General features: G+C 40.8%; 1 protein-coding gene across 6 annotated transcripts in view; it reads left to right on the top strand.

Annotated features, from left to right (window-relative positions):
* The window catches only part of LOC142495174 (uncharacterized), a 329,787-nt gene that overhangs the window by 17,457 nt on the left and 290,329 nt on the right, over positions 1-22,001 (top strand). For all 6 annotated transcript variants that reach the window (XM_075600322.1, XM_075600301.1, XM_075600306.1 and 3 more), the window contains exon 3: positions 7,862-7,966. In XM_075600322.1, coding sequence (XP_075456437.1) covers positions 7,862-7,966 — 105 coding nt within the window. The remainder of the gene's footprint in view (positions 1-7,861; positions 7,967-22,001) is intronic.

Below are 22,001 nucleotides of genomic sequence, written 5' to 3'. Positions count from 1 at the left end.
CCTGTCGATTCCTCTGAGCGGCTGTAGGAGGTAGCGCTACACGAGAGACCCGCGTACCCGCCTCCATGACCGACCCGACCACCGGGGGCTGCGTCCCTCCCCCCTGGGGGAAAACACAAAGGAGTCCCTCTCCTCACCGTGTCCCCCTCGCCCGCCGCCGCTAACTCAAACAGCAGCGGGAGGCGGCGCCACACGGAAGACCCAAGCGCTCGCCTCCCTTGTCTGCCAATTCTCCCGACATTCTCCCCCCGGCTTCGCCTCCTGCAGCAACTTGCATGAGGACGTGTGGCGGCTCGCAACTAGCCCTCCCCTCCCCGTGACGACGTCAACCGCGCGTGCCAAACAAGACAACGGGACTCCGGGTAAGGGACCCACCGCGCCGAATGGGAGCCAATTAATATTCAAACAGAGAACCCTTGTCTGGGCGGGCAGAGACGCCGCGCAGAAACCACTCGCCCCCACAGAGTCCCGGCACCTCACCTGCTCCTGCCCCCCACAGATCGCTCCATGCTGCACTCGGTCAGGCCGCAGATGGAGGAAAGGGACGGCCCGGCCAGGCCAGACCAATCTCCCCTCCTCCCCACAATCCCTCTCCACCTGAATCCTGCCTCCCCCCTCGCCGCTAACTAAAACAATGCGGCAACACAGAGGGGGGGGGAGTGCCCAGGAAGTGATCCCACCTTTAAGATTCAGGAGAGGAAAATATAAGTAAAACATCCAACACTGAGGAGGAGGAGGAAGAGAGGTCTAAACTGCTCCAACGCCAAGGAACAAGTGACAGTTGCTTGTTTCTTGGCTCTAATTTGAAACCCAACCGCCCCAACTGACTCCCCGATCGCGCTCGCGACCACCAGACCAGATGGGGGGGGGGGGGGAGCCCCCCCCCCGGTCAATTGCTGTTGCCACCCATACGGGCTAGGCCAGCTATATAACGTGAAAACCCTGCGTTAGATATAACAGAGGTCTGGGGATATGTGTTGTTAAAGGGAACACCTCTGTTGCACATCATTAGCACTGACGCCCGTAATAGTAACGCAAGGGCTCGTTATGGCGACAAACAGCACTTAACACTCCGTTAGTGAGCTTTGAAGATACCCGTTAGCACTTAACGATGCGGTAACTTAAGTTATTGGCTGTTAAGTCTATAACGGAGCTTTGTGGATCTGGTCCTTAATGTTTTTAAAGCCAAAATATTAGTCCAAGAGCGAAACATCTTTTCCTTGGTTATGACTGTCCTTGTTTTTGTAGGATTATTTTGTGTAGGGTGTACAATAAAGCTAGGTTTTACCTTTATTCATTCTACTTTGAAGATTATAAAACTAAGACATATTATATACAGATTTAACTAAATACTAAGGCAGTGTTACATTGTTTTAAAGATAACAATGATGGTACCAAGGGAGAACACAGAACATTTGTTCCTGGAATAACTGGCTCCAACCAGCCTGCTTTTCCTTGGCAATTTATTTAAGTACATGCCCATGCCAAGCTTCAGATTTAATTTTTTATATTTCCCTAAAGACATGTTCCAACCCTGTTTCCATGAAGTCACATTATTTGAATTGAAACTCAGTATTTGAAACACTACATTATTTCTCTTTAAAAAACATATATATTATTATGTTAAAGCAGTAACATATTTTTGAACCTTATGTAATGATATTGTTCACCGTGCATGTGTACATTTTTAAATGTAGTTATGACTTTGCTTTTGGAAGCCTGAACATAATTCATACACTAGCTCATGCACACCCCTCTTATTTTTGTGCTGTCGCATCCTGCTGTACACTCATAGTCCTTATCTGTTCAATGATAAGTGAATTGTCTGATGCTCACAATCAAATAAACAGCAGCAAAATTAACCTGTTTAAGAACAACTGGTTAATTCCCATGAATGTGACTAAATTACATTGCATTAGGATGGATCCCTTACAGTTTTTCTATTAAATTAGAAGGGAAGTGATGGAAGATGGTGACTCAAACCCAATCCTCTAAATAAAGTCCTATCCTACAACTGTATAAAGCACCACCATAGAACTGTGTAAACCCCCTCTGATGCGTTTTGTGTTTTTTTTTGGCAATACTGCCCTTTCGCAAAGGATTCTTTAAGATATCACTATTTTGCTGTGAAATGCAACAGAATAAGGAGTGGGTCTTTACATTTGTATAATGGTGCTTTATTTTCTTGGTTGCAGCCACCTTCTTCGATTTCACTGTTCTCTTTGATGCAAAAGAAGCGTCTAATAAAGACAACACACTTCGTCCTTTTCAGCCATTGCTGATTTGAATAACTACTCCCAATGGTTTTATGGGTGAAAGTAGATATGGGGAACTCATTAAAAGCAAGTTCTGTCATGTAAGTAAATGTAAAGGATATGCTATCAGCCCTCACTGGCACTATTGATGACCATGGTGCTCAGGATTAATATTTGAGCCCAAGGTTAATCATTTATGAAACCACTAAATCTGTATGTTCCATTTAAATTAAACAAGATGCTTTAACAAAATAAAAAAAATTACAACCAATTTAAGGAACAGGCAGAGGATTTGATCAAACAGAAAAAAAAGGAATTACTAATGAGATGGAGGAAGTCCTTGATAAAGCATCACAGTGGACGTGAAATGCGTGGGAGGAGGGTTTTTTGTTTTGTCCTGTTCCTTTTTTTTTGTAGTTCAATAAATTGCTCTTATTTTTCTATGCTGGTGAGTTTCCACATTTATCCTTTGGAGCGGTAGTCCTATTGATCCACTCACTCCCTCTGTTCATTTCGATTGACCGTACGCAATCGGGGGACACGGAGGTGAGTCTGTGCAGTGATTGGACACTCAGACTCACAAACAGCAGGAGCAGAAGGACGGTGCTTCCTAGTGAGTAATGTTACTCCACACCGGACAAATTGGAGACATGGGGTCAGGACTAGAGCAGTAAACGGAGGTACATGGTATAGTGGGGCTCCACTCTATCCACACAGGTACCCTATCTGCTCTCATTTGTTCTCATTATACCCCTCAATGTGTCTCCCTCTATCCCCTACTCCTTGAATTAACACCTCCACAACCCGTGGGGAGCTCCACCATATACGCATTCAATATCCAATATCTATATTTTTTTCTGCTTTCCTAGAGCTCATATTTGTTTTTTTCTTTTACTACTAATAAGATGGAGCCTATCCAGATTTCTCTTGAGCCTCGTTGCGCACACCTTGCAGACAGAGGCACCAGAAGGGGAAACATTGGAAGATTTACAAAGTACTTATGCCTCAAATAAAAATGTTGGCGTCTTTGGAACATTACTGCGCTCTTGGAAAGTTTCTCGTTAAACATAACATTGTGAAAAGTACTACAGTACTTTGTAACGTGTACTTTTTAATCATTTGATCTGCATACGTTTTAGCAGTTTTTTTTTAATTTCTAGGCTAAGAACACATAGCACAATGAGAGACAATCTAACCATTTTATAAAAGGAAATGATATCCCTTAAACAAACACAGACACTGCTAAAGTGTAAACCATGAACTCAAATTGAAAAATGTACTTGCAGATATACAGTAACCCTCATCACAATTAATCTTTTGCTTAAGAAATTGTATTTATTTATAACAACATTTATATAGCCCCCCCAGAGCGCTGTTGATTAGTTAATAAAACAAAGGTGTGGTAACATATAGATTAATCTATAATGTAATTGTAAAAATGTCTTTGGAGGGCCGGGTGGGAACGTTATGGTCAGGCTATAGGTTGGATGCATTGATAGCTTGCTTGGTTGATGGACAAGGGTCAGGCCTCTGGATTTGGTCTTGTTGGTGGCATGGTGATTGGACTGACAGTGGGAACAGTGGAGGCAATTGGATCAGTGAGGTGGGCGACATGGGGCTTTGGAAAGACGTTTAGGAAGGGTGAGGTTAGGGGAGATCATGGGCGTTGGGTTGGGTGAGGGAGGGGATGGGATAGAAGGTTAACGGGGGATCATAGAATGTGATGGAGAAGAGATGAGTTTTGAGTTGGCTTCTGAAGATAATTAGGGATGGGGCAGATTGGATGTGGTGGGGGAGCTTGTTCCAGTGGAGGAGGGCAAGTAATGTAAATAATCAGATGTACTATGTGCCATAAGAATTGATGGCAAATACAGAAACATTAACTTCCTGATTTTTGCCCCTCTTTAGACCATCCTGTGTTTGTTCTACAAATTGTTTCTTTTATTGTATTTGCCTCTACTATGTTTCCTACTCTAGGTAAGGTTCATCATGCATTCTTTTAGCATTAACCATTAGCATTTTGTTTCTCTGGAAATGCTTCACTCCTATATCTCACTTATACCCTTGAGGCATTTGAAAGCTAAACTTTTACCCTCCTGTTTATTCGAGAGTAGTTATGAAGAACATTTTATGCTAGTTCTTTCGTTGTATAAGTTTGATGCTAAATATGAGAACAGTGAGTCGGCTTTACTTCCTAATACAGTAATTGGAATTTTGTATCTTCAGCTGGCAATAATGGAACATATCAATATGTTTACTTCTCCTGTTATTGATTTAAAGTAAAAGTTATTTTGAGTCAATATGATTTTTACATTTTTTATTTTGATTGCGTATGATAAAATAAAGACAGATTTATAACCGAACATACCTGGGGTATCTTTACTAAGCAGTGCTACTCCATAAAACTCAGTCCAGTGCCAGATGGCACCTTTTGACTTATTTGAGTGAATGAGGCATAAGGTGTCTCGGAAAGTGTCTTCTAGCTTTGTAAATATGGCCCACTCCTATATCTCCTCCAAGATCATGTACAATCGTTGGTTCATTTTTTTTGTCTACTTACTGTAGTGCCAACGATTATTCTAAAACAAACCTGGAGCAATCTCCAAAAAGACCCAGGTACATGCTGGGTACATGCTGCAACATTTCACACATTTCTGCAGACAGAGTAATGGCCCATCGGATTAACAGCGGGGATCCTTGGCAGTCCCATTCAAACTGAATGGGACTGCCAGGAACCCCTGCTGTGTTAATCCGGTGGGCCATTAGCCTCTGCAGAAATGTCACTGAAATTTTCCCAGCATGTACCTAGCTAGTTTAAGGCAAGTGTTAGAATACTCGTTGGCTCGTCTGTATTTGTTTATATATTGATGATTATATTTCTGCATGTATATATGTATGTATTTATTTACTTAGTTTATATATTTAGTTAAGGAGACCACCTTGATTCACTGGGTGGTCTTTACATCTTCTTAAAGTATATGGTGGCCTATGCTATACAGGTAACCAGTGACAGTATAATGCGGTGTCCATGATATCAGCCTTTCCTCAATGGCGTTTTGCTAAAACCTGAAGTAATCTGATGACTGAGTCTATACTTTCAAACAATTGATGATTGTTTTTGTTATATTCTTCTTTTATATATTTCTACTTTTACATGAATTTGCGACATAACAGGTGGCACTGTGGGATGTATCAGTTGGTGCTGAGCGATTAACATTTGGTAATGGATAAAAGTGTATTACCCATTCTTGGAAATGGACGCACTGCTAAAGCTTTGAAAAAATGACTAGGAACGTTTAGAAGATAAAATGGGCGACGCCTGTATCCAGCTCTCAATGCCGTGGAGACACGAGAGACCTGTTTTTAAATTAGGAACCTTTTTTGGGTACTTGTAGGAAATTCCTTATTTCAACATTTGCCTCGAGTTTGTTTTGCATAAATATCAGATTTAGTTTCTTTAAGTTTTATTTGGAATCAATAAACATGTATACATAGTTACATCGTAACATAGTAGATGATGTTTAAAAAAGACCTGTGCTAAACTAAGAGGACCCGTTTATTGAGCGGCTTATATATTCATGTCCTAAGCTGATGTGGCTGTTTGAGCATAGGCACTGACTGTCCTTGCTGTGGTTGACTTCAGTCCTTCACAGTACCATTTATCTATGGTATTGTTTGGCGGGTGTTCAGACCAACCCTATCACACCTGGCCTCACACACTATAGCCTATTATAGTTAGGCTTTAGTTCGTACTACTACACCCTAGGGTTTGTAGCATACTCCACCCATCCCCGTGAGACCCTCTTGTCAAGGGATCACGAGTGAGCTCATTCCTTATAGGGGACACTACACCTTGAGGCCATTAGGTAGGACCTACAGAGTTATTATCATCAGTTCAGCATCACACTGATAGCCTCTGATCTACTACACGAGGGTGGCATATTTGCACCACCCACCTTTGGTATCCGGTTGGCTTCTTTTATTATTTCGCTTTCATAGTTTTGGCTCTCCGTTTGAGTCTCATTTACACTTTGGACTCTTTAGCGTTCTATTTTATTTGAGTATCGCTCCCAATAAAGTGTTTTCATTCACTCATTCCACTGCTCACCTTCATGACACTTATTGCTCACTATGTGTGATCTATACCTGTGATCATTACAGTGATAGAGTGCTCTCCGTTTGGGGTCCTTTTTCTTTGTGTTTCATTTATATTCGTTATCAGTGCTGAACCTTTGGGATAAGATCATTTTTGTAATGTATGCTAATGATGAAAGTACTGTGCTCCAGCTTTGCCTTCCTTGCGTCAGAAAACAATACAGAGAGTGTCTGGGGAGAAATTGGAAGAACTGGTAGGAGGGGGTGAGCATCATACACATACAACACATACAGTATATAATATGTATTATTACTTGCATCTCTTGCTATCACTTTAAATTCTTTATTAAACATAGGGATACATTTACTAAGACTGCTGCTTCAAGACATCAAGTGCGATATTTACTAAGAGGTATTAAGCCGTGCTGCTTTAGAAGTCGCCTTACTGATTTAGAAGTCACTTTACAGCTCCACAAGACAAATTACCCCTTCAAAAGTCACCTTACTCCTCCACAAGACACTTTACACCTCCACAAGACTCCTTACACCTCCACAAGACTCCTTACACCTCCACAAGACACCTTATACTTTCATAAGACATTTGACATCTTCAAAAGATACCTTACACCTCCACAAGACGCGTTACACCTCCACAAGACGCGTTACACCTCCACAAGACGCCTTACACCTCCACAAGACACCTTACACCTCCACAAGACACCGTACACCTCCACAAGACATCTTACATCTCCACAAGACACCGTACACCTCCACAAGACGCCTTACACCTCCACAAGACACCTTACACCTCCACAAGACACCGTACACCTCCACAAGACGCCTTACACCTCCACAAGACGCCGTACACCTCCACAAGACACCGTACACCTCCACAAGACACCGTACACCTCCACAAGACATCTTACATCTCCACTAGACACCTTCCACTTCCACAAGACACCTCATAGTCCATTCAACGGAAGAGGCTGCATGGTGTGATTGCACTGCCCAGTAAATATGGTCCACACTGCATATTTGTAAATTATTATTTGTATTTATATAAAAGCCGCATACATTGTCAAAAGGAACTAAAATCCATTCAATTTTTTTTTTTAATATACTCTTTGCGCTTTGAGGTTTTTAACCCTTTAAAGTAAGTGCAGTCCTAGACTGAATGAGTATTTAGCAATGTATGTTTTTAGATGGATGGCACCTTCTGTCTACAATGTTCCCATTAAATGTTGATGAACAAGTTTCTAACACTCTAGGCAGGCATTTAAAATGTAAATCCCTGCCCTCTTTACAGTCAGTCATGTTCCCTATGTATTTTACTGTAAAATAGCATGAACACTTAAGGAACAGTTGCTGTTTTTTGTTCAGTAAAACGTCTTTCTTTTTAAAATCATTTTAAAGGGAAACTGTTGTTGAGAGAGACACAACATTTGATGGAATGAATGATTTTCATATGTTCTGCCCATTATTTTATATGTTGCCTTTTCACACTTTCACAGGTGGAAAGTTTGGAAAAGACACAGGACGATCATTATGTGGGAGTGAAGGACGTAGAAAAGAATTTGAAAGAAGCTGAAGAAAAAGCCAAAGAGCAAGAAAACCAGGTATTATTCTGAATGCTGCTGCAGTGTTCATGTTATTCCTGTGGTCACAGTGTGGTGTAGTGTAATAGGCAGAAGCGGACACAGCAGTCCGCACTGATTGTCGTATTTTTTAACATTTAAAATTTTTTTACTTTAAGAGATATTTTCTTGCCCCGTTCAATGCTGTTTTTATTGATGTTCTGTTCAGGAGATATAGATGGTTTAAATATTAAGTGTCCGGAAAGTTAAAATTAAACTCTCCCCAGAGCCCAGTGCAGTCGGAAGATTACCAGGGTAAACTCAGAAACTAGAAATGAAAAAAAAATCAGGATTAGCCCATAAAAAACCCCTGGAAAACAAAAACGGCAGGACATGCTCGGAAGACAAAATACTCTCATTATAGGAGTTAAACTCATTTAGGCTTCTGGAGGGGATTGCTGCTGCAATAATGTTTCCCCTACAATCTATTCTAAACGCTGCTGCCAGAATCACTCTACTCTTTCCTAGATCTGTCTCAGCATCTCCCCTCCTGAAATCCCTCTCCTGGCTTCCGATCAAATCCCGCATCTCACACTCCATTCTTTTCCTCACTTTTAAAGCTTTACACTCTTCTGCCCCTCCTTACATCTCAGCCCTAATTTCTCCTTATGCACCATCCCGACTCTTGCGTTCTTCTCAAGGATGTCTTCTTTCTACCCCCTTTGTATCTAAAGCCCTCTCCCGCCTTAAACCTTTTTCACTGACTGCCCCACACTTCTGGAATGCCCTTCCTCTCAATACCCGACTAGCACCCTCTCTATCCACCTTTAAGACCCAACTTAAGACACACTTGTTTAAAGAAGCATATGAATAGCACTGTGGATATTTTGAACACATGATACATAAAGCTTGGCATCCTGCAGACGCACTTACCAGAACTCCCTCCTACTGTCTCTGTACGTTCTACCTACCTACCAATTAGACTGTAAGCTCCTCGGGGCAGGGACTCCTCTTCCTTAATGTTACTTTTATGTCTGAAGCACTTATTCCCATGATCTGTTATTTATATTATCTGTTATTTATTTGATTACCACATGTATTACTACTGTGAAGCGCTATGTACATTAATGGCGCTATATAAATAAAGACATACAATACAATAATGTTCTGCAACAGATTTTCAAATCCCCTCTTTTCTGCCTCTGTGTTATATTTATTTCTTCTCATTGTCATGCACTTTGCATCCATTCAGCTCTGTTCCCCTGGATAGATTTGATCTGTTGTTTACCGCTGCCTTTATCTTTTTGGACTGTGGTTCAGTTGTCCTTATTGCCTCTCATATCTACTCATCACCTAATATCCTATCTCTTGAGCTTTTCTGGCAGTCCTGATGAAGATATACGGTGCCCTCATTTTCATCCTTCTGTTTTTTTTTATTATTATTATCCCGCTGAGCAGTCTCTTTTTGGATCAGCAGCCAAAAAACTAGATTAATATCACCATTGCTTGAAGCCTGATTTCAATGCTGACAGCACCAAGGAAGGAGTGGGAGAGTGAGGTGAAGAAACGACCTAATGGAGTGACTGGTGCCAAGGTTAGTTGGTCAAGTGTTTGGGCAATTGTGCAATATATGTACAGCTCTGCATACGAATTCAGCACCACGAAAATATATAATGGAAATATTACTGTATGCTCATTTGCATGTCTTAGACAGGTTTGCAGCCCCGCCTTCCACCATTATCACCCAGCACACAGTGCTTCCACTGCTGCAAGGGATTCTGGGAAATGACATGCAAATGAGCACAAATTGCCACGTTTTGCTTCAAAACCATATAACGTGGTCACGTACGTATAAATATATATGTTTTTATTTTAAGGAACAATGGGTAATTTATCAATTGATTTAGGCAGGTTACCTATTTTGTATACTTTTTAGTGACATCTATATTTTAAACAGACCAGCTTCTTATATTTCTGGATGGAAGATGAAACGATGGTTTAACAGTTGCTCGGTTAAGGTCATGGACCGTAGTTACTAAACTATGGTACAAATCACAATATCCAGAGCAGTTTAACCATATAAAGTATGGTGCTTTGTAAAATGCCAAACCAGCAGCCTTACTGAAGTGGATACACGCAAAGTCATTTTACAATGGCAGTTCTGTCTCATTTCAAAGTCATTATCTCGTCATACCACCGACAAACTGCCTCCTCTGAATAATATGCTGTATTTCTTTTATAAACCTAAAAGAAAAAGCATTCTAATGGGTTTGATGATTCAGACTGAAGACTTTTAACTGAAACAATGTACAAGTATACAGATGTAGCAAAGGTTATTTGTCCCACTGCTGGGCTTTTTTATAGTGGTATATTGTGTAATATTGTGCGGTATCACTGCCATTGAATCCAATGGGTGATCTGTGTTATAACGTGATATGTTGTGTTATCAGCGGGAGTATATATATTATTATATTGTTAACTATACTTTATTTCTTGACAAACTAAAGTAATAATTGTGAAATTATGTTAGGTTTACTGAATTTAACATAAAGAATTATATGTTGGATAGTTTTTTTTTTTTCATGAATTGCTAATAGATTTTTTTGTTGTAAGATTAGAAAAAAAGATACAGTATCGATTGAGCATATACATTTATAGACATGGGCACCTTAAATACCTTTACCCACAGTGGAGTATACCCCCCATTGTCATAATAAATAGGAGGAAGGATGGGGAAAGGGGGCATGTATAGGAGAGCTTCAAATTAAAATGTTAACAATTAGAACTTAATGATTATTGTGTCTATTAATAATACATATAACGTATACATACAATTGTGTGCTTTGTTCAATATATCCACCAGTCTCCTGTATTTCATGCTCAGTGGTGCACAGCCTTTTTTTTTTATAGCCGCGAACCTTAAATTTAAATGTCCATTACGTGAGACCCCCCCACCTGTGGCCTTGAAAACATTGGAGGATTAACTCTGCAGGGGTTCCTACTTCTAAATGGGACCACACAGCATAAATCTTCTGACTGAAACTACAGAAACTAACTTGCACTACAGCAACAGCCTCTCTCCATGTCTCTCTCTGTGTGTCTCTCCGCGTCTCTCTCTCTCCGTGCCTCTCTCTGTCTCTCTCCGCGTCTCTCACTCTCTGTGCGTCTCTCCCCATGTCTCTCTCTCTCCGCGTCACGTGTCTATGTCTCCGCGTGTCTGTCTATCTCCATGTCTCTCACTGCGTTTCTCTCTCTCCGTGTCTCTCTCCGTATCTCTCTCTGTCCGTGCCTCTCTCCCTCCATGTCTCTCTCTCTGTCACCGCAGCAGTCTCTCTGGCTCTGTTCAGGCAGCTTGGATGTCCGAATATGGATATGCCCATATTAAGGCACCTACAACGTCAACCAGACTGACTGAACAGAGCCGGAGAGACTACATGCTGCTGCTTCTGCTTGGGAGACGGGGACACGGAGGGCGACGGGGACACGGAGGGCGCCGGGGAGATGGAGGGCGACGGGGACACGGAGGGAGAGAAGGACACAATGGGAGACAGGCGGCTGCTGCTGCTGCTGCTGCTGCTACAGTAGTGCAAGTTATTTTCTTAGGTTTGGCCAGAAGATTAGTACAGCGGGTCCTTTGGCCACCCCCATACATTTGCCAACAACCCGCAAGAGGGTTGCGACCTATGGGTTGCTCACCACTGCTCTAGACATATCCAGTAGATCACATCATTAGGCTGTAAAAGATTTTTCTAAGGCCCTATATTTGTGGCAGGTTGCAGTCAATCTGGTTGGTACAAGTTGGTAAATGTAGCCTGAATATATAGTCTAGTTTACTGAGTACATTATTATTATTATAGAAAAACGGCTTAATTTGCAGCACTAATTATGAGGCATTTTGTCATTTAAAAATGTTGATCCCTTTAGTCAAAGTACACCTAAATAAATGGGAGATGCAAATAAATAAATAAACACCCCCTGCATGCTCTGTGCTAGATCCACCCAGCTCTGTTAAATGAGGGCTCATAACGTGACGTTACCTGAAACAGGAACGGATGTTGTTTTCCCTGAGTTTAATAATGTGTACTCATTAGCATTGGCGTAATGCTTTGTTAAATGACGTTAACCTACAAACAGCCTTGCATTAACGTTAACAGCGGTTAGTGGTAATTGTATGCAAATCAGACATGTATTCTAACAGCGCATGTCCACAAAGGTCCGTTAAGGTCAACGAAGGGACTTCACTAACGTAATGTGAAGTCATACCTAAACCTGGCAAGAGGGGGGAGAGGGAGAGGGGAAGGGAGAGGGAGAGGGGAAGGGAGGGTGAGAGGGGAAGGGAGAGGGAGAGATGGAGGGAAGAAGAGGGAGTGGGGGAGAGAGAACCAAAACATTCCTCAATACAAATCTCTTGTGTATATCATTATAACTAATGGCCATTATAGTTAACGCAAAACTGTTTCTGGGAGAAAACAAGACTTAATGTTACACTTTTGGCCATTGACGATGCACATTAAGCTATAACGTGACGGTAACATCGGTTAACATCACGCGCACCTTGTGGCTCTTGTCCTTTAGAAAGAAAACGTAGATTAAGCACAGAGGAACCACGCAGTGTTACATTTAACCACTTGGGGTCACTGTTTTGCCATGCACTCTTTTAACAGCATTAAACTTCACAGAACTAAAATAATATTGAAGAAATACAAATGCATGGGGTACGTCCATGGGGTATACAGCTACTTTGTACATATTCACAAAATTGGGAACCATTACTTTTTTATGTACATGTCGCATTACAATGAAAATATATCTTCATAAAGGTACACGTCAATAAAAATGTATTCATTAGCTTTGGCAATGCACTGTGATATACCAGTTTTTTTGTTCACAACTCTTATAAAGAACACTACTCAGTCATTAACAGTGACGGTCAGCAAAGATGGTTTTTAAATTAACATCTGCTTAATATTTTTCAATCCGTACACTTGATGAAGAAACCTATGGGGGTTAGACTATAATTTCATCTGTGAAGAACTGTAATGTTGGTCCCCTAATAGGGAACCACAACCTACATTTCTCCAGGACCTACTGTAGTGCCGACGATTATTCTAAAACAAACCTGGGGCAATCTCCAAAAAGACCCAGGTACATGCTGGGTACATGCTGGGTACATGCTGCAACATTTCACACATTTCTGCAGACAGACTAATGGCTCATCGGATTAACAGCGGGGGTCCCTAGCAGTCCCATTCAAACTGAATGGGACTGCCAGGAACCCCTGCTGTGTTAATCCGGTGGGCCATTAGCCTCTGCAGAAATGTCACTGAAAGGTACCCAGCATGTAGCTAGCATGTACCCAGCATGTACCTGGCTAGTTTAAGGCAAGTTTTAGAATACTCATTGGCTTGTCTTTATATGGCTACTAGACCTGTGAACATGAATCATGGAAACACAGTCACAGTCCTCTCTTTCAGATTGACTTCTCTGGAGCTGTGTTATACTTGCCACATAACATGATTATTGAGTGTGTTGACATCCTGGGCGTAACTTTTTTTTTAGATATTGTTAACTAGAGTACAGTAAATATATTTAAGTACAACAGTGACTTCAATACAGAAGAACAGTATTTTTCTCACTGGGATATGCTAAAATGGTATGGTAGCAAGCATGGTATTCACCTTCTCCTGATTGCTAGGACTCACCCACTAGTGTCTTTTGATCCTTCAGAGTTTGGCTAAAGTTGTTAGCCTTTCTGCAGAAGACGGTCCAACTTGCTTCTTACTGTACTGTCTAATGAAGATTTAGATGGATATTTATTAGGGGAGAGGTTATTCAACAAGACCGGTTCCTGCACTATTCATGGGCCGTCAGATGTTAGACAAATGGGCCATTAGGTTGTAAGCTCTTCTTGGGCAGGGATTTCCTCTCCTATTGCCTAACTTTGTTGTACTTATTGTATTATACTGTAATTCCCTATACTGTATTGTCTCTTTGTAAAGCTCCGAGTACACTGTGAGAGCTATATAAAGAAAGATACACATACATACATACATTAGGTGTCTTCCATCATGGAAAGTGTCTTGTAGAATAGCACCACTTAGTAAAAATGAGCCTTAGTCCGATTATGACCTTTCACAGGATTTTGCCATCTTATCTATTCTCTCGAATTGCATGGAATAGACCAGGGGTGCGCAAACTGGAGGGCGCGGTGGTTGCAGAGGTCCCTCGCCCGTCCGCACGGCATTAAGATTAAATGCTGGGGGATCACGTGAGGCCTCTGCAACTCTATTTACCGTGATTCAGATGGCTGATGTGATGCGTCGCTCTGGTAACGTGGTGTCAAATGACACAACGGGGCCATGTGACGTCACATGTCGTCGCCATGGCAATGTGCGTGTCAAATGACGCCGGGGGGGTCACGTGATGTGATGTCACATGACCTCGCGGCGTCATTTGACGCCGACCAATGAGATAAGGGGGGTGCGAGCAGTTAAGGGAGCGTGCAGGGGGCCGCAGTTTCAAAAGTTTGCGCACCCCTGGAATAGACCATATTTTCTCACTAGGTTCATTCTTTTCTATTTCACTAACCCTTTATAGCGTGTTCTTTAGTGTTTGGGGAATGCAGGATGCTCAGACTATGTAAATATTGAAAGGAGGATGTATACCCTCACAGGTCTGCACTAGCTATTAACCTGAGATGACACAGAGGACTGAGGTGCCGACTTTCCATATTTTCTTATGGAATAGAGAGGTCATAGCACCGATCGTGCTAATGTTGACGGCACCTCCTTATTGTTCAAACCACACCACAGACAAAGCAGGAGAGCGATGCAAATAGTTTTCCCAGCAGAGTAGCTAAATTGTAAACATATTTTGTTGGAAATTACCTCAGACCCAATCATGTATAGAACAGATATGTAGGCACCTCTTTGGTGATGACTATCCCTGTCCTATTTAACAAATAGTGATGGATTCACACAGCAGCACAACTTAGCATAACACTACTGGTATGGTTGGGATCCAAACAGTTTGCATACTGTTTCTTGTTTTACGATGCTAGTAAAAACACAGTATAAACTAAATCCCGTTCTTCCCAACTGTATATATAAAGCAGTGGCACTTATCTTCTGTTGAAAGCATCATGAGCAACTGCACTAATAGGCCCACTATGAAATATGACTGTATTTAAACCTAACAATTAGAGCAGAAGCGCAGTATATTAAAGAGCATTTTCAATATTTATTAACAAATGTGTGCCGCACACAGAGGCACATATAGCTTCAGGCTCAGTGAGACTGATATTTGGAGTAAATATACTCTTGATAGAACCAAAATGCCAATTTTTGTGCATTAAACTTTTTTCTTTACTTTTTAAGACCTGTGAATGCCTTGTTTATTCTATTTTTGTACAACCTGATTTTACATAGTGCAGCTTGGCAATACATGTCTGGGTGGAGTGCCACTGTTTTTTCCTTTTGTTTTATTTATATTGTTATGGTGGGTGAAAAAGGCAACAAGAAACACCATTGGTGTGCTCATTTGCATGTTCCCAGAATCCCTTGCTGCAGTGGAAGCACTGTATGCTAGGTGATAATGGTGAAAGACAGGTTTGCAGACCTATCTAAGACATGTGACTGGGCTCACAAGTGAATATATATATTTATTCTACAAAAACTAAAAAGAACAGGCGCACTCCTAGTGTATTAAAGTATTACAATTTAATAGGACTGGACAGATAAAAAGTGCTCACTCACAGGCGACGCCAGTAATCGGGCAGTTTTTGAGACAATCTCAAGCTCCGTCAAAGGAATCCACGCGGCTACTGCTGTGCTATCCGGCACTCCACGCTGACAGCAACCGGATGTGGAATGTATGAGCCGTGTTGCCTCCAATTCGGCTCCTCTGGCAACAGAAACTCCTCCACAATGTTTCCCGGCTCACGTTGGTACATGCTGGCACTTGCGGCTTGTATCCTCTGCTCTCTCAGCTTGCACTCAATAAGGTGGCACTCACACACACAAATAGTGCAATTTGTGTGTGTGAGTGCCACCTTATTGAGCGCATGCCGAGAGGCTGAGGATACAAGTCGCAAGTACCAGCCTGTACCAATGTGAGCCGGGAAACATTGTGGAGGAGTTTCTGTTGCCAGAGGAGCCGAATTGGAGGCGACACGGCTCATACATTCCACATCCGGTTGCTGTCAGCGCGGAGTGCCGGATAGCACAGCAGTAGCTGCGTGGATTCCTTTGCTTGAGATTGTCTCAAAAACTGCCTGATTACTGGCGTCGCCTGTGAGTGAGCACTTTTTATCTGTCCAGTCCTATTAAATTGTTATACTTTAATATTCTAGGTGTGCGCCTGTTCTTTTTTGTTTTGGTAGATATCTTCAAAGGAATTGGTGTTTCCTGTATCCAGGCTGCAAAGACTCCGGAGGACTGTGTTATTGGGACTGTTTTTTTTTTAAATTTTTATTCTTTGCATTTTGAACTGTTCATTTTTTATTTAGTTTATATTGTTTTAGATTAGCACATGTTTATTGACAGAATTATCATTATTACTTATTAGGTCATTGTACCTATTGAACTGTAGGCTATTGGTATTGTTTATCATCGATCCTATGTGCTTATCCTTCACAGGTGCACTATTACACCTGATATCATATTAGGGTTCAGTGAAGAGCTTTTATATATGTTACTTAATTAGGCGCGCTGTTTCATGTTTCTGTGTTGAGATGTGTATATATATATATATATATGTGTGTGTGTATATATATACATATACACACACACACACACACACACACACACACACACACACACACACACACACACACACACACACACACACACACACACACACACACACACACTGTACTTATGCACAAGGCAGCAGTATGCTGCACCACTGATCGCACATTAAGAGTACAGGTGAAGCAGACATACACAGAGCAAGATGAATTTTAATCTGCCACACAAAACCATCACAACCATCTGGTCAGCAGTTTAATCCAGAGAAGTAATATTGAATGCTGTGGTATCAGTACAATGAATCACAAACGTAATACAACAGAAACCGAATGTCCAGAAGTTGGTGTCAGAGATTGAAGACAGAGCATAAAGGAGGACTACTCAGCGGACCATCTTGTTGCAAAATCTTGGGCTATCGATATAAAGCAATCTTCCAAAGCAATACAGCAAGAAATGAGATTATATAGCAGGTCCATTGCATTGATTTAAGCCTTATAGTTCTGAGTCTTCCTTTTAATGGCAAACAATGTGGTGAGCAAACATTGTCACAGTTCTCAATGAGGATGTTGAGAGATTATGAGGAGGAATAAAGTCTGTTTATTTTTGGATGTCAATAAAAGTTGTTTAAACAGAACATAATGTCCCATAATGCTCTGTCTGTTTATTAAATAGCATTTATGTTGGCTCAGAGATCCTTCTAGGGAAAGAAAATTCGTACTGCGATCTTTTTTTATTTTGACTCAAAAGAAATATGAAAATATGTCTTGTTTTCTTTTTTTTTTGTATTGGCCTTAAGGTAGCACACAAGGGTTACCTCTTGCTAATTGTAGAGAAAAAAAGAATCTTACCAAAGAGATAGAAAGAGAGAATTTAGCAGAGGGTGTCTATGCCCTTCGACACCTTTGTGATGGCAGGGGTAGCATGGCACTCCAACTAAGGGTTAAACCCACATACATTAACTTTAACAGCTGTTAGTAGTAATTGTATGCAAATCAGACATTTATTCTAATAGCGCATGTCCACAAATGTCCGTTAAGGTCAACGAAGGGACTTCACATTATGTTAGTTAAGTCATACCTAAACCTGGTGGAAGAGGGGGGGAAGGAGAGGGGGAGCTAGAGGAGGCCGGAAAAGTATTGAAGCCAATTCCGATCTCGGCTCCACAGTTCTAGGTTGGTCTCAGTGTCTAGAGACCATCTTTATCATGGATGGTATAGATCCAGAATGGTCTCCCCTTGTGACTGTGGAATGTTTCACAGACGTCCCTGTTTTGTGGAGTTATTGTTCTATTGTATACTAGTCTATTGTATACATGTTGCTCACTGTTTGCTCCAGCCAAATAAACTAACGTTTATTAACATCTGTGTTCTGCCTGGTAATTGCGATGCCAAGCAGTCCGCTCAACCCCAATCCTGACAACCTTTTAAACTGGAAAAGAAGTGTAAGCTCCTGATAATCTAATAGTTTAAGGAAACTTGTGTGGTTTTTTTTATTTTATTTTTTATATAGGCCCAAAGTGACAGTTGAAATGTATTCCTAGCCCTAAACAAAAGATTAAATTACCTTGTTCATATGAGAAGAGATTACCACTAGAACCAAAAATAACAAGTTCAAACAAAACAACGTCTCGATTCTCAAAAGAATGTCTGCAGTGCTTTTATTCTTCTGGCAGATGTCACTACTATCTACTCTACTAGCTCTTATAACTGCAGAAGATAGCCCAGCCTTCTTCCATAATTCCCTATCACCCTTCAAATCAAGTACAACATCTGTTTAAAGAGATGAGGAATGAGAGTCTCGTATACCATCCGTATGGAAAAAATTATACCACTGATTCTTCTTGTTTGAAAACCAAATACTTTGACAAATGTATCCCATTGGAGAGCCAATAACATATTTAAACCTTTAAGTAAAATAATTTCAATTTGCAAAGCCAAATAAAAATAACAGCTCACAAAGGCAAAGTTTATTATGAAAGTTATGTCTTTCCTAAGTACCCAAGTCATCAGCATAAATATCAAGTAGATATATGGAAGCTGTATTGTTTGAAGTGGAGTCATTTTATCTATGTAGGCCAGCTATATTTTAATGAACTTTACACTCACATTTACTTTTCAACCCTAGACATTACTCCTGCTGTTTAGACCAAAGTCTCTGAGTGTGTCTTCTCAATATCATCATGGGTGGCCCTCTGCCGACTCAAACGGAACATGTCAAAGATGGAGCTCCTCATACTTCCTCCCAAGCCTAGCCCTACTTCCCCCTTCTCTATTACTGTTGGCAATACTATCATACACCCAGTATCACAAGCACGCTGCCTATGAGTCACATTTGACTTCTCCCTCACATTCGCGACATTTATACTGTCCTAATACCTGTCTATATTTCCTCTGTAACATTGCAAAGATATGCCCTTTCCTCCTCATTCTTTGCCGCCTTGACTATTGTGTCCGGCCTTCCTGCCTCTCAACTTTCTACAATCTATCCTAAAAGCTCTTTCTAGAATAACTTCACGCTCTCCTAAATCGGTCTCTACTTCTCTTCTGCTGAAATCCCTCTCCTAGCTTAACATTAAGACCCGTATTACTTTCCCACTATATCACTGCTCGACTCTTGCATTCTGTACCTATCCTCTTTACAAGATGGCTGACAGGTATCCTGTTGTTTACCTAAGTCATTCTCTTAAAGGTACAGTATTTGTTTGTATGGTTTAAGGCTACAAATTACACCCTTAAAATCCGCGGAGCACCTTTTCTCTCCATCTTACAAGGCCAGTCTGATACTCGCCTCTTTAATGAAGCACTTCAGTAGCTCCAAAGTGCATACACACTTGACATTATCCCTTGCATATGCTCTTCTACACCATTCTTGTCTCTGTAAATTCTCCCTGCATACCACACTTGTAAGCTCTTTGGGGCAAGAACTCCTTTTCCTAATGTTTCATTTTATGTCTGAGGTGCATATCACCACTATTTTGTTGCATCTATTACTACTGTCAAGTGCTATGTACATGGGCGGCGCTACACAAAATAAAGATATACATACCATACATGTAGGGAGTGCTGTGTGGTTCCCTGTTCAGGCCAGACTTGAGATCCACACAACCAAATGGAGCTATGAAGAGTCCCCCTGCTCTTTCTATTCACCAGGAAATGTAAGGCAATGCTTTTTTGCTTATATAAGTGTTACACCCTAGCTTGTCTTTTTTTTTTTTTTTTTTTCTCTCTTAAGGTGCCATTTATTTACATTTACCTTATTCAAGATGCCACAGTCTTATTTATCTGCGGAAATACTGACAGTTTATAATCTGGAAACAATATCTTATTATACATAACTGGAACCAACAGGACATTCAAATTGAATCGACATAAAATGTTAAATCTAATGCATATAGCTACAGGAAAGTTAAACAGCTGTCTACAGCACGAAAGCCTCTGGAATGGGCAGATCATATTTTTATTGACTAGTAACCATTATGTTTGTAAAACAGCAATAAACCCTGGTGTAACAGGGACTTATCACTGTTTGAGAGAAACGGCCTCTAAATCCAGCAGGGAGCTGGTTAATTGCAGGCAGGCGATTAACTAGACTCCACCTGGTCACATTAGAGCTCTAAGAAAAGCCTCCTGTTGGAAACAGGAGAGAGATTCCTTAACTCACATTTGGGCTGACACAGGAAAGCAGAGAAGCCTGCACACAGACACTGTCTTGAGCACAAAGGCTGTGCTGAGATGCAGACACCCAGAGACCTATATTTCCTGAACACAGAGGACCCAGGAACCTGCCAGAGACAGACATGAAGGGCCACCTGCTTAAGGTACCTCCTGAGACTTTGTGGTGATAGGCTGGTAATGGGAAATCCCTCCAGTCCTGCAGAGAGGGTCTGGGGAAGTAAGTTACAAAGGGGTAGGGGTTTGTTATTTTGTTTGTTTTTGTATGTTTTGCCTGGATAAAGGAACAGGCTCAATAAAGCCAATATATCATTTCACCCTAATCGGTCTCTATTATATGAACCTCTGCACACATCTCTTACACCTGGCAACAATAGACTTAAATCAAATTAACAGTTTATTGGCAGTAATGTAGCGTTCATTTTTCTTTCATCTGGACATGTGAGACACAGTAGAGAACACCTGTTATACAGGCACACACTGTGTATGAAGAGATGCAGGGTAACCATGGTGATAGTACCAGTTTAAAAAATAACAAAAAAACACACATTATGGCTGAATAGGCTGATGAATAATAGGAAGGTTACATTGCAGTGATCACAATGGCTGTACCAATTAAATTAATTAGAGCCTATGTAAGGCTGCAGACTGCTGTGTTGTGGAGTTGTTTAAGTAATTAATAATTGTGTAGTTACAACAAAAAAGTGGGGGTCGTTCAGGAGATGAAGAAAAGGACCTGCGATTTAGTCAAACATCCTGTCAAAGGCAGACGGTCAATAGAGAGAAAAAAATAGCGTCTAGAGCACTTGGTCTAAAACAAAATAAACTTGAATACCATTTGTTTTATAAAAATTTGTACAATGCAATGTTGAGAGATACCAATAAGAATGGTATCACCCTATATCATATTGTATATTTGTATTTCGGGTTTTGTATTAAAAGGTATTTTGTTTTAGACCTAGTCTAGTCTAATTTTGTTTCTTAATTGAATACTTTATTTATCAGATATTAGAAGCATTAATAAGTAAGTGGATAAAAGCAAAATATTGCATAGAGAAAGAAGATGGTGTCTATATTTAAAAAGGGAGCTTAATCACAACCGGGGAATTACAGACCTGTAAGCCTGACTTCAATAGTGGGGGAGCTACTTGAATGTTTAGTATGGGATAATATTCAGGAATACCTAATGAATAACAAAATTATTAGTAATAGTCAGCATGGATTTATGAAAGATAGGACATGCCAAACTAACCTTATTAGTTTCTTTGATGAGATAACAAGGAATTGAGATCAGGTTAATGCAATTAATGTGGTCTACTTAGATTTTGCAAAAGCTTTGATACTGTACCATACAAGAGGTTAATGTACAAAATAAAGCAAATTAGTCTGGGTAAAGATATTTGCACCTGGATTGAAAACTGGTTGAAAGATAGAAAACTAGTTGAAGGATAAAATACTGAGAGTTGTCGTAATTGGAATCTTTTCCGTTTGGGCTAAAGTTGTGAGTGGACTACCTCAAGTATCGGTACTGTGACGCCTGCTTTTTACCTTGTTTATTAATTACCTTGAGATTGGCATAGAGAGCAAAGTCTCCATATTTGCTGATGACACTAAATTGTGTAAGGTATTAAAATCAGAGCAGGAAGTAATTTCTCTCCA

Source organism: Ascaphus truei, chromosome 1 (genome assembly GCF_040206685.1).
Source record: "Ascaphus truei isolate aAscTru1 chromosome 1, aAscTru1.hap1, whole genome shotgun sequence".
NCBI lineage: Eukaryota > Metazoa > Chordata > Amphibia > Anura > Ascaphidae > Ascaphus > Ascaphus truei.
Note: the sequence above shows the minus strand (reverse complement) of the source record. Positions and strands in the feature narration are given on the sequence as shown.